General features: G+C 41.3%; 1 protein-coding gene across 2 annotated transcripts in view; it reads right to left on the reverse strand.

Annotated features, from left to right (window-relative positions):
• Window positions 1-13,920, reverse strand: part of cdh8 (cadherin 8) — a 136,450-nt gene that overhangs the window by 13,960 nt on the left and 108,570 nt on the right. For both annotated transcript variants that reach the window (XM_088413073.1, XM_088413071.1), the window contains exons 7-8: window positions 12,864-13,117; window positions 1,978-2,114 (exon numbers count right to left, since the gene is read on the reverse strand). In XM_088413073.1, coding sequence (XP_088269199.1) covers window positions 1,978-2,114; window positions 12,864-13,117 — 391 coding nt within the window. The remainder of the gene's footprint in view (window positions 1-1,977; window positions 2,115-12,863; window positions 13,118-13,920) is intronic.

Genomic DNA, 13,920 nt, shown 5'->3' on the forward strand with positions numbered 1-13,920 from the left:
AGGACTCAGAATGACCTCGCAGGAAATAACCAATCGCGGCTTGAGAGTGTCACATGACCAAACCCCCAGGTGAGTCGCGATTACCGTATTTTCCGCGCTATAAGGCGGATCGGATGATAAAGTTCAATGAATGGCTTAGTTTTCGTTTCACCGCAATATAAGGTGCAGAGAATAGAAGCTAGAGTAATGGCTGGTGTTGCGTTATGCAGCCACTAGATGGAGCCCCACTAAGGGGAATGCCAACACAACTGTCAGACAAGTCACTTAATTTTATTGAGAGACAATCAGAAATAAAGAAAAAAAGATATTTTGTGAAAAGTATTTCCGAGGAATGGGAGGGAAAAATACCTCTTGATTATATTAAATTAAATATCCACCTTAATGTTTCAAATCATAAAACAATTTTGTTGATTTAAAAACAGTTTCGGGGTTTATTTTATAAAATTGCGCCTCTTTTACAAAAACCCACGGTTTTGGCGCCTTGTCCCCATATAAATTGCTTCAAAATTTGGAGCCTAGGTAAGCATATAAATAATTTTGGAAAGGCTTTTATGAATTCATCATTGTAAAAAATACATTGATAAATAAAATACAGAGGTAATAATTGAAGAATTCACATTAAAAATTAAGTTATTTTATAGTTTCACCCCGCAAAAATGAAAATTTGCAGTTTATGCCCTTTATAGGGTGCCCAGCAAATTTGATCTGAAGCGCCATTTTCCCGGGACGACAGCGTGAAAGGGGTTATCGCATACGGAGACCCAGCCAATTCGTCTGTGGACATTTATTTTGAGTCAATATCTTTCGACTCATCCAAGCCACCCGACTAAGTCCCAGTGTCCTTGTTCGAGGACACCGGGGTCCTTCCGATTATGTCTCGTGTTTGGTTGGGATGTGATTAACCTTCTCTCCCGCTGAGACAAAAGTGGACGCAAAAGAATAGGCCGGGTCTCAGGAGGCAATAGGTAACCCAAAAAGAAGAAACTCGACAAAAAAAAAAGTCATCTTTGTTATCCGACGCAACCAACAAAACTGGGGCACGTCTCCGGTTATTTTCTTTTTTCACACCACCTCGATCCTACTTCCTGTGGGAGGGGCAACAATCATTCGATTCATTAAAAATTAAATTAACTCGCAAATAGTTGTGATCATTGCTCAATCCTGATCCTTAAATTATCAACCTGAATATTTTTCAAATTTCTTTAGTCCTGTATGAAAAATGACTGATTCTGATTGCGTGGAATCCCATAAGACATTTACAACATCTTTTATTTTGAAAGGCGATGATCAATTTTTTTAACCCACAATGAATGATTAAAAATAATTTGAGAGCATTTCCTGCATTGTCCTGTTTTCCAGGGATGGAATTCTTAACATTGTAATAAACCTGACTAACACTTTGAGTGCCGTTGACGTAAAAAAAACGTCAATAGAAATCATATCGAGGAGCGCCAGTGACGTCAACCGACGTCAAATATATTTCCGGGTTATTTTTCAGTCATGGGTCAGCCAGAATTCTTGAAATTGGGTTGCAAATTTTTTGTTTTTATGAAAAAAATTAACTCAATCAATGCTAGGGACTTATTTTCACGTTTTTTAAGTGTTCGGACACTAAATCGACATTAAGCATTCGATCGATAATAACTGTAGGTGCATCAAAGAAATTAATTTATAGATACCTGGAATAGATTTAATACTAGTATCTGGTATCTGGAATTGAACGTCTGGACTGTTGAAAAACGTGAAAATACGTTTCTAGCATTGAATGAGTTAATATACAAATCTTCAACAATGATTAAAATAATCGTTAGTTGAAGCGCTGCCTAGGATACTACCTTCAAGGGGCGTTGACTGATTCCGCATCTCTGTGTTGGTGCCTTTTACACAGAACACCGAGCCGAGGTAAAAAGCCGGAAAAAATCGTATTTCGACCGAAACGTCGCGTCTTCCGAGACAAATCTCGAATCCGGGACTTACGGACTTCGGTGGCGGTGACGGTAATGTTGTGCCACGTGTCCGTTTCCCGGTCCAGCGGTTTGGCCAGCGTGATCTTGCCGTCATCGACGTTGATGTTGAACTGCCTCTCCAGGTCCGTGTGCCGGTCGATAAAATACCTGTGGGGGGAAAAAAAAAAAACAAACAAAAAAGACCTTTGAGGGAAAACACCGCACAGGAGAAAGAATTCCAGAAGAATGCCCATTGAAGTGGTGGAAAATCAATAATTATCGCCCGAGGAATAATTACACGCGCGGCAGGGGGCATTAAAGATTACTCAGGTCTGCGAGAACACCCCGACCGCATCTGAGTCTGATCCGGGCGACACCCTCGCCCTGTTTAAGAGACCATTAGTGCTTGTTGTGGCAGGAAAACAGATGTGTGCTGTTGTTAACCTCATTTGGGATCTGTCAACAATCAATGATGACTCCAAAACAAGTGAGCTTGGCAGTAGAAAGAAAGAAAGAAAGAACACCTGCCGCAGGTTTCATCCATCAACCCGAAACTTGGCAGGACCCACCAAAAAATAACACCAAAAAAACCCACCATACAAATAAATTCAGCCTCACTCAATCAAACTACCGTATTTTCCGCACTATAAGGCGCACCGGATTATAAGGCGCACCCCCAACGAATGACATTTTAAAACTTGTTTCACATATAAGGCGCACCGGATTATAAAGCGCACCCCCAATGAATGACATATTCTAAAACTTGTTCCATATATAAGGCGCACTGTATTATAAGGCGCACCCCCAATGAATGACATTTTAAAACGTGTTCCATATATAAGGCGCACCGGATTATAAGACGCACCCCCAATGAATGACATATTATTAAACTTGTTCCATATACAAGGCGCACCGGATTATAAGGCGCACCCTCAATTAATGACATATTTGAACATTTTTTCAATCTCAGCACCCTCAATTAATGACATATTTGAACATTTTTTCAATCTCAATCTAGTAATACTCAAAGTAATAACAATAATAGCTCAAATAACTAAACTCTCAATCGCATAATAAGTCAATGTCAATACGACCATCCTTGTTCTACTGTAAACACACAAAATAAACAGGTCAAGTTTACTTATTCCCCATCTACCAATCCCAATCTCAATATTGATCCATATATAAGACGCACCTGATTATAAGGCGCACCATCAGCTTTTACTTTTAGGTGCGCCTTATAGTGCGGAAAATGCGGTATTTACATATTTATTTACATTTTTTGCTGATTGACTGACAGAAATCCGACAACGCTACAAATCTTTAGAGAGCTGTCCATTCAGATTTGAAATTCACGGTGACTTTGCCCGGTTATTTCGTTTGGCCGGCTGCCTTTGTAAAGTCTTCAAAAAAAAATACAGAAAATTCCAGCAGCACCAGCAGACTGCAATGAAAGTGAACCGGCACATAAAATGATTTTTTTTTTTTTTACTTGCCACTCTTCTCTGTGAAATCGCTCTCTCTGAACGCTGGAAACCAGCTCAGCACCGATTCTCGGTCGGAGCCAATGCGCAAAGCGTGCATACACACACAAACACACGCACACAGACAGAAAAAAAAAAAAAGACGGTGGGTCATTTCTGCTTTCACACATTTCACTCATTGTTACACGTGACCACGAACGTCCCTCTGGAGAGAATGCCAAAGCAGCTAATATGCTAATTACACTTCTTGTAACCATCCGTCCATTTCCTGGACAGATGGGTCTGGACAATGGGGGGAAAGGACAATGGTGAATACCAGCAAAGACAACCATTGACACAGCAGCGTCGGCAGCGTTCCCTTTTCCACATAAACAACATTTTGTTTTTGGTTTTCAGGAAAAAGGGAGAGCCGGCCCTACTGACTTACCTTTGTGTCAATTTCGACCGATTTTGGCCATTGTTCTCGACGCATCCGACAAAAAGCATTCAAAAACTAAAACTTACTCTAGATCATAGGTGTGGAACTCCAGTCCTCGAGGGCCGGCATCCTGCATGTTTTGCGGTTTTCTTTCCCCAACACACCTGATTCAAATAATTAGCTCATTAGCAAGCTCCGCGGGAGCTTCGAAATGATCCCAATCATTTGAATCAGGTGTTTTTGAGGGAAAAGGTTTGAAAACATGTAGGATACCGGCCCTCGAGGACTGGAGTTCGACGCCTGTGCTCTAGATTGTCAAACGGTAAATGGACTTTCACTTATAAAGCGCTTTTCCACCTTGGGTACTCAAAGCGCTTTACGCTAACTAGTCATTTACGTATTTTTTTGTATCCTTCTTGATGGGACCAACGCAGTGAAAGTTCAATCCATTTCTTTCCAGGGCACTAATGTTTATCTGCGGCCGCCTCACAGTTCAGAGTCCTGAGCTCAAATCCAGCTGGATCCGGCCTTTTTTGTGTGAAGTTTGCGTGTTCTCCCTGGGCCCGTGGGGGTATTTGGAAAAACATGCATGGCAGGTGTAACGGGCACTCTGAAATTGTACTTTGTTGTGATTGGGTGATAGGGAATGATGTTTATCTTTCAATACAAAAACTGTCAAAATTTTCGACAAGCCCTTCATGAAGCTTCATTTTCCCATCACCGCTACCCAAACTCAAACACCCGACTTTTGAAACCCTCTTTTGAAACCCTCCCCTTTGCAGTCTGCTTGAATCATGAGTAGAACGGGAATGAAATAAATAAAAGCCGTGTCCCAGATTCCAATTGTTGGAAAGACGTAGCGAGCCGTGACATTTCCATTCCATTTTTTTTCACACGAAATGGTGGAAACTCCTGTAGACGCCAAGCAGGGGGAGAGACGTCCACCAGGACCTTCGAAGAAACCGCCCCCCCCCTGCTTGCCCGGCCCCCCCTGCAAAAGCACTTTCAAGACAGGCCGACAGCAGCAAACCACTTGGGAGCGCAGCAGTGCAGGAGAATCTCTTCCGCGGCTTCTTGACAGCCTCACGCCCGAGCGACGAGACACACAGCCTGAAATGTTCTGCCACCTGTCACTCAAACTGACAGCTCGCTGTGAGAAAGAATTAAAAGCAAATAAAAAAAAAAAAGGAAATCGCAAGTCGCTTTGCTGTTTTTTTTTTGTTTTTTTTTTCTCCCGAAGTGTGATGACGTGAAGCGGTATAAGCGTGACCTCGCTTTTTAGAGGTTGGGCATCACGTAAAGGATTTTGCGTGTTGTTTGTTGCGTTTGGCTCTTTGTTGCTGTAAACGTCTCGCCGGCGAATAAGCCTTGCAAATCAGCTGTCAATCAAGCCCAACAAAGTAGCTTTATGTACATTGTTACCTGCACGGTGGAGATTTACTTTTATGCTTTTTTTTTTTGTTTTGTTTTGTTTGCTTTGTAGCGGAGAGAAATGTTCAACAACAACGGAAGCATGTCAAACACTAGCGATCTTTGCGTATTGTGAAAAATGACAACTTTTTAAAATGATTTAGGGTGTTGAAAACAATTACCTTCAAAAACAAAACAAGAGTTGTACTTTTCCATTTTGAAGACTTTAAAAGATTGAAAAATACAAACAAAACTCTCTTGCAAGGCGTTTGCCACCTGCCAAGAATTTAAATGAAAATTTTTCCACGTATTGTCATGTTACAGCTTCATTCTAAACTGTGTGAAATCATTACACTCCTTGTAATGTGATTTCTAAAGGGACAAGCTATTGTTTCACCATCTGGGTGAAATTTCAGCTCCCTAGCGTTCTCCCTTTCCGAGCAGACAGACGATATTCTCCCATACTGTAGGTGGCAGTAAATGGTCCCTACAGCATACAAACAACACTATAACAGAGGTAGAGAATTCTGGTAAACAGACTCCTCATCTCACCCCAACCCGGTGCTCGCCAGGAGTTGTTTAACGTATTTAGATCACGGTATTCCTTTTCACGTAAATCAGAAAAATGTTTGTACCGACAAACTTCCATAAGCAATAGTTTGTCCACCTATAAAGAAATTCTGGAAGATACGCGTTGGGGAAAATCTGTTCCGTATGGTCTCCGCGCGGAGGGGGTGCGCTTGCCGAAAAACCGTTGACGTGTGGAGCTCCTAACTTCAGTTAGATTGCAGATTGCGCAACACATTTTTTATGTTTACATCTGAGATTAGATAGATTTGCTCCAGTGTTGTGAAAAATTTCTGGCTGCAAATATGATTTCGTCGTAGAGGAGTTCCACTGTATTTTCTGAAATCATATGTTATAATGAACCTTTTTAAACCCTGTAAACCTTGATTTTAAAAATGGTGTATAAACTGTATACCGTATTTTCTGCACTATAAGGCGCACCTAAAGGCCTTACTTTTTGGAAAAAGCTAATGGTGCGCCTTATAATCCGGTGCGCCTTCTATCTGGAAAAAGTTTTAAAACAAGTCATTAATTGAGGGTGCGCCTTATAATCCGGTGTGCCTTATATATGGAAAAAGTTTTCAAATATGTCATTAATTGAGGGTGCGCCTTATAATCCTGTGCGCCTTACATCTGGAAAAAGTTTTCAAAATATGTCATTAAATGAGGGTGCGCCTTATAATCCGGTGTGCCTTACATATGGAAAAAGTTTTCAAATGTCATTAATTGAGGGTGTGCCTTATAATCCGGTGCGCCTTACATCTGGAAAAAGTTTTCAAATATGTCATTAAATGAGGGTGTGCCTTATAATCCGGTGCGCCTTATATGTGGAAAATGTTTTCAAATATGTCATTGGTTGAGGGTGCGCCTTATAATCCGGTGCGCCTTATATATGGAAAGTTTTCAAATGCGTCATTGATTGAGGGTGCGCCTTATAATCCGGTGCGCCTTATAGTGCGGAAAATCCGTTATATATTAAACTGCCACAACATGCTTTTTCTGCAACGTACTCAAAGTTGTAGGAGGTCAGCATATGTTTGGCTGTTTTTAAAAAATTGTATGCTTGCTTGGCCTCAACGGAGGTTTTTACTGTACTTGTGCCACGCTCAGAATGGATACCATCCGTCACTGTCCAGCGAAAAATACACATCTCCTTACCCCCCCCCCCCCCCTTTATTCTTTGTTTCTGCTGACGTGGACAACAACAAACGAGTCTGACACTTTCGCTATTTGTTATTAAGTCCCTCCTTATGTACCAGCTCATATTTTAAATATCACACAAAGATATTGCCCGTGTAATAACTTTTGGACTCAGCGGGGGTCCCGCGGGCGCCGCGTCGGCTCACACTCTCCAATAAATATTCCGACTCGCGGAAAGTCAAATAAAATCTTTTCAAAGCTTGTCGCGGCAGCCGTATTTACGAACGGAGCGCGGCCGCCGCTCCCCGCCCGAAATGGCGGCCGGCGAGATGTCACGTTGCGTCTTATTTGTGATCACTCAGGTAGAAATAATGGCGGCGAGCGGTGCGTGGCGGCCGAGGGGGGGGGGGAATTTCATGGAGTGCGCCCGAAATGCTGTTGTTTGGATGCATTAAGTCGGGTTGAGGGCACACGTGCGCAAGTCCCCGTAGTGGCTTTTTGCTTGGGTGCCGCAATATTGAAAGCCTCTGAGGGTTTTGGAGGGAGGACGCGTGGACGCGGCAGGTGGAAAATGGCGCGCAGGTTGATCATCTACACATCAATCGAGAGGAGTAGCCGACGTGCCGCGAGGAAGGTTCTGAATGACTTTGTTGTTGAAATGCTAGCGTAATGCGAGGCAATCTGGTGGAGCTACAAAGCGAAACAACAGGATTGAGTCGGTACCAGCAAAAAGCTTTGTTGGATTCATGCAACAACCGCGTATTCAATAAATAGATAACACAAAGCATGATTTATATGAAAGAGGCATATGAAAAAAAGTGGACTTGCATTCTTTAAAAACAAAACCACATTTGAATCTGCATTATTGCGTAAACTGTACTATAATACTATATAATACTAAATATTGTGTATAAAGCTATAGAATTCCTCACTAGCTTCAAAAAGTAGCAGTTGTCCACATGCTGTTTGTTTGTGGGAACAAACCAAGCTCCTTTTGAATGAAAACTTAATAAACATTAAAAAAGGAAACTTGTGTCTCCTTTTGTTATTATGTCTTGCAAAGCAAACTCAAGTAGTATAATGATTTTACTCGCATTTTATAGTAATTAGAATTTAATAACAATTGAATCGAAAGTCGAATCTGAGTTGAAAATCCCCACCCCAATATATATATATATATATATATATATATATATATATATATATATATATATATATATATATATATATATATATATATATATATATATTTTACCCAAGGAAGTATCGGTTACAAGTTTTTTTGATAAGAGTTAATAGTTTACAAAAATGTGATGTACGACAATTAATAACAATAAATTTTGTGAAAAATATTCTCGCCTGAGAGCACTGGTAAAAACGTTTCATTCTTACATTTAATTACCACAGAATACCTTGAGCAAGATAGCAAAACCGTTATTTTTTTCGTTTAAATATCGCGATAATATAGGTAACGCAACATGCAATCATAAAATATCAAATGATTTCTCCGCCATTTTTTTTTAATCGTGACGATAGTGTTTCATACTCTACTAAAATATTACAGACAATTTTGCAATAAATACTATAAACGTATGCATACTCAAAAGCGAGGCGTAACACCCTTAAAGGAGATACCTTTTGATAACATCTTGCACTGATTAGATCACGTATGTTTACCCGTTTTTAATATTCCGAAATGTCAGTTTGATAAATAACAGACAATAATTCAAGAGAACAGAATGGAGCGTATTAAAAAATGTGAGAAGCTAGGAAACAAAACAACAATCTAATACATTCCTGTTTTTTTTTTTTTTTTTTTTGGCACCCTATTCCCTCTACTGTCGCCGCTGATTATAAGTCATAATAGAATTCATTGCTTTGCGGCTTCTCTCCGCATTAATTGGAACACCAAGTACTTATGATTGTGAGAGACATAATAGCACTGAGGCAAAAATCTTTTGTCAGCGCGTGTGAAAGAACCAAGATCCTGCGGAGCTACATAATGACGACAACAGACTTGGATTCAAGAAGATTGTATCCAGCTTAAAAAAAAAAAAATGCGTTTAGCGAGGGTTATGTATGGCAATGAATGAACTCTCAGGGGTTTTATGAGGAGCTCTACAATAAGATCACCTGACATCTGCCATATCATTTCATACGACTTGGCCAGTAAATGACATTCATTTGATTTGTTCGTCATTTTAAAGATCAAAGATTTGAAAGTGTGTATGTACTAAATACTTTTTCCTTGTGTGGTACTTTGGCCAATCCTTTTGATCGTTACATCAGAGGCATTTCACATCAAAGGGATGGAAATGAAAGAAGACACCGTGGAGCTGAAATTTCACCTGGATGGAGACGTGTCAAATTTTAAAAGGGTGTGACCACTTGTTTATCACACTAACAAGGAGTATGCCTCCTATTGGCTAAAACAATGTGGAGGAAAACCATCAATGGTAAAAAATACCTCTTAAGACCAGTTTCCACCGATAAATTTACTCTACTCTACTCTACCTGAAAAAATCCCAGTTTCCACACAGAAATTTATTGTACAAAATATTGTATATGCACTATCCAGTAGAGTGAAGTAAAGTAGAGTAGAGCAGGGCAGGGCAGGGCAGAGTAGAGTAGAGTAGAGTAGAATAGAGTAGAGTAGAGTAGAATAGAGTAGAATAGAGTAAATGTATCGGTGGAAATTGGGTTACAAGTACAATAGAGTACAGTAGTTTTCTCTGTGGAAACTGGGCTTTTGTCAGGTAGAGTAGAGTAGAGTAGAGTAAATGTATCGGTGGAAATTGGGTTACAAGTACAATAGAGTACAGTAGATTTCTCTGTGGAAACCGGGCTTTTGTCAGGTAGAGTAGAGTAGAGTAGAGTAGAGTAAATGTATCGGTGGAAATTAGGTTACAAGTACAATAGAGTACAGTAGATTTCTCTGTGGAAACCGGGCTTTTGTCAGGTAGAGTAGAGTAGAGTAGAGTAGAGAAGAGCAGGGCAGAGTAGAGTAGAATAAAGTAAATGTATCGATGGAAATTGGGTTACAAGTACAATAGAGTACAGTAGATTTGTCTGTGGAAACTGGGCTTTTGTCAGGTAGAGTAGAGTAGAGTAGAGAAGAGCAGGGCAGAGTAGAGTAGAGTAGAGTAGAGTAGAGTAGAGTAGAGTAGAGTAAATGTATCTGAGGAAATTGGGTTACAAGTACAATAAAGTGCAGTAGATTTTTCTATGGAAACCGGGCTTTTGTCAGGTAGAGTAGAGCAGAGTAGAGTAGAGTAGAGTAGAGTAGAGTAGAGTAGAGTAGAGTAAATGTATCTGAGGAAATTGGGTTACAAGTACAATAAAGTGCAGTAGATTTTTCTGTGGAAACCGGGCTTTTGTCAGGTAGAGTAGAGCAGAGTAGAGTAGAGCAGAGTAGAGTAGAGTAGAGTAGAGTAGAGTAGAGTAAAGTAGAGCAGGGCAGAATAGAGTAGAGTAGAGTAAAGTAAATGTATCGATGGAAATTGGGTTACAAGTACAATAGAGTACAGTAGATTTGTCTGTGGAAAACGGGCTTTTGTCAGGTAGAGTAGAGTAGAGTAGAGTAGAGCAGGGCAGAGTAGAGTAAAGTAAATGTATCGGTGGAAATTGGCTTACAAGTACAATAGAGTACAGTAGATTTCTCTGTGGAAACCGGGCTTTTGTCAGGTAGAGTAGAGTAGAGAGTAGAGTAGAGTATTTTAGCATGATATTTTTAGATTTAATGGGCCAGTGATGGGTAGTTTTTTCTACCATAAATTTGCATTGGCCTTGAAAAAAAAAAAATCGATCCCTGTCATGCCCTTTTGACCATACTAATTACAGACAAAATGTAAACGTTTTACCGCTGAAAATTATGAAACAAAAAGCACGGCTCGGAAAATTGCTACTGAACTAAACTGGTTAAGCGTTTCCACCTGGCTTGCCGCAAAGCCAGAGCGGCATCGACAAAATAGGGCAGACCAACCCAAAGGATGCTCCTATGTTTTATTTTTTTTTTCCCCTTTTTCTCCGACATCCTGCAACCTTCATTCTCGGCTATCTCATCACTAAACATGAGGACGCCACCATGCATGCGGAAGGGGGAAAAAAGTCCGATGGCGTTTTCTTTACAGCCAATCTAGGAAAGGCAGCCCAGACGCCACACAATTACAGTACACGCCACCTGATGAGCGTCGTGTCGTGTCCTGGGAAAAAAGTCGGCGGGGGAATTAATGAAATGCCACGGCCGACGGAAGAGCGGAAGAAATTGCCTGTGTAACCAAGGTGCCCTTGTCGCGGTCACGGGTGGGAAGTTGCGGCGGCTTCGACTCATAAGCGACTTTTTTTGGTCGCCGTTTTCTACGTATTTGGAAATGAGAGCGATTCTTAAACGGTACCTGCTAAAAGGTCACGGGAATGAAGATGTTTAATTGGCTTGAACTTGATTTTCTTAACGCAACCTAGAGCCCGAGAAAAGACGCGGCCGTCTTAATTGGGACGTTATAGGACGGAGACGCCATGGGGAAATATCGGCCGACGTGCGGTCCCTCAACAGAAAAGTAGAGCGGATCTTGACCAAATATGGCGATACCTTGATTTAAGAGCGTACCGACACCTGACTTTCTCGACTCACCAACTTACCTAATTTTTGGTGTCGTGTTCACGACTAAAAGTTTGGAAGTTTATCACCTGCCTCACGTTGTCTCCTAAACATGACATCACAGTCACGCAAAGCTCTCGACCAATCACAGCTCGGCTTCCGAATGTCACATGACCTAACTCGGCAAATAGATGAGCTGTGATTGGTCGTTTTCTGAGCCCTGAGCAACTGTGATTCGTTTTCAGCCAGTGAAAAAAACGGGGGAACATCATCCAAAATGTTGTCACTCGTAGTCGTGCTCACGACTAAAAGTTTGGAAGTTTATCACCTGCCTCACGTTGTCTCCTAAAAATGACATCACAGTCACGCAAAGCTCTCGACCAATCACAGCTCGGCTTCCGAATGTCACATGACCTAACTCGGCAAATAGATGAGCTGTGATTGGTTGTTTTCTGAGCCCTGAGCAACTGTGATTCGTTTTCAGCCAGTGAAAAAAATGGGGGAACATCATCCAAAATGTGGTCACTCGTAGAGCAGAATTTGACCAAAAGACAGCCATACCTTGACTTACGAGCATACCAACACTTGAAGTTTCTCGATTTACCAGCCGGCTGCTTGGTAGCTGCAGAGCTAATTTTTGGTATCATGCTAGCAACTTTAATCAAAAAAAGTACCTTGAAGCCGACATTTTCAGCTACTTACCAACTTTCCAGTTATTTGTGACTTTTTGGGGATTTTTTTTTTTTTTTGTTGGAAAAATTCTTGACAAAAATATGTGCTGTGCAGTTCCACTAGTTTAAAAACAGTCCTCATGCCGTCTCCTAAAAATGACATCGCAGCTGCGCAAAGTCGAGATGACGACCAATCACAGCTCAGCTTCGGAATGTCACATGGCCTAACAGCCAACAGATGAGCTGTGATCGTTATGGTCGTTTTCTGAGCAACTGTGATGTCATTTTCCGGGGACAGCTACTGACAAAATGGCCGCTTCCTGAGACGGATAAAAACAGGTGGATTCTGCTGATTAATAAGTATTCCACAAACATAATATTATTCACATTGTCATGTTTAAACTCGTGGGGAAGACTAAGACAAATTTACAGAAAAATTGGGGTTTGGCTTCCCTTTTAAAATAGACATAAATGCAAAAAAACAAACTAACAAACAAAAAAACACCATGTTGCCAGATGAAACTGAATTCGGCGGGAAAGTGATCAAAATGGCCGCTCCAAAACAAAATGGCCGACTTTTTGAAGGACTCGCTTAACCTCCGCGGGCTACCTTGGAGCACCTTATCTTACCTTACTTGACTTCCGCTGGAGTCCGGGTCCCTGGCACCGACCGTGCCGATGACGGTGTTGACGGGCGCGTTCTCATTGACCTCCAGCGTGTAGACGGGCTTCGAGAATACGGGCGGCTCGTCGGCGTCCTCCACCACGATCTTGACCGTGGCCGTGTCCTTGAAGGGCCCGCCTGCGCCAACGCCGGGGTCGGACTGCACGTTGGTGGCCTCAACTTTCAGCGTGTATGTCCTCCTGCTTTCAAAATCTAATGCCTAAAAACGCAAAATATGGTTTTTAGGTGACCGCAAGAAACAATACAATGAGAAAATTAGCACACATGCTAATATTAGCATGTAAAAAAAAAAAAAAAGTTAACCCTATCACAGCTTTATGAAGCTTATCATTTGTCTTTTTTTAAAACAACATTTCATATGGATGAAAGTAGAATTATTGAAAAATGCGGCCCAAATATTCCCTTGGGCGGAATAGTCGCTTAAAATCAGTCGTTGGTTATTGTTCTGTCAGCAAGAACAAAATTGATTAACATTTGCATCCGTCAGGCTTTGTCATGTTACTTTTCAGAAAATGACTCTTTGTCAGGCTGAGCAATTACTCGATGAATCTCTTTATTTACGCTCTCGCTGACATCACATTATTAGCGCGCGCGTACTCCGGCCGGCTAACACAAAATCAATAACGACAAGCACTCTGCGGAGGTTATCAAGAAAGCTCTCGGCTCAAAACATTTTGTTTGGGGCGTTGCTGTCATGTGGGCGAGATTTTGCAGACGCCGTTGCGTGGCCTGCAGTGATTCCTTTACAGATGGCCGGTCGTTCACGTTTTATCATCTCGTGATGAATTTGTCCTTGTTTGAAATTTCGGGAAGAAAGGGAAATTTTTAAAAAGGAGACGGATCAAAGTTTCGTTTTGTATTTTAGATTTTGACATTTTTGACCTGCACAATCAAGGGCGGGGCTACGCAGTGGCCAGAGATGACATGAGGATGGGTAGTATGGTGCATTCAAATGTAGTTGGACAATTAAAAAATACAAAACAAAAGTGCTATGCAAATAGA

Source organism: Hippichthys cyanospilos, chromosome 4, assembly GCF_059441005.1.
Source record: "Hippichthys cyanospilos isolate Australia breed blue-spotted pipefish chromosome 4, RoL_Hcya_1.0, whole genome shotgun sequence".
NCBI classification, from domain to species: Eukaryota; Metazoa; Chordata; class Actinopteri; order Syngnathiformes; family Syngnathidae; genus Hippichthys; species Hippichthys cyanospilos.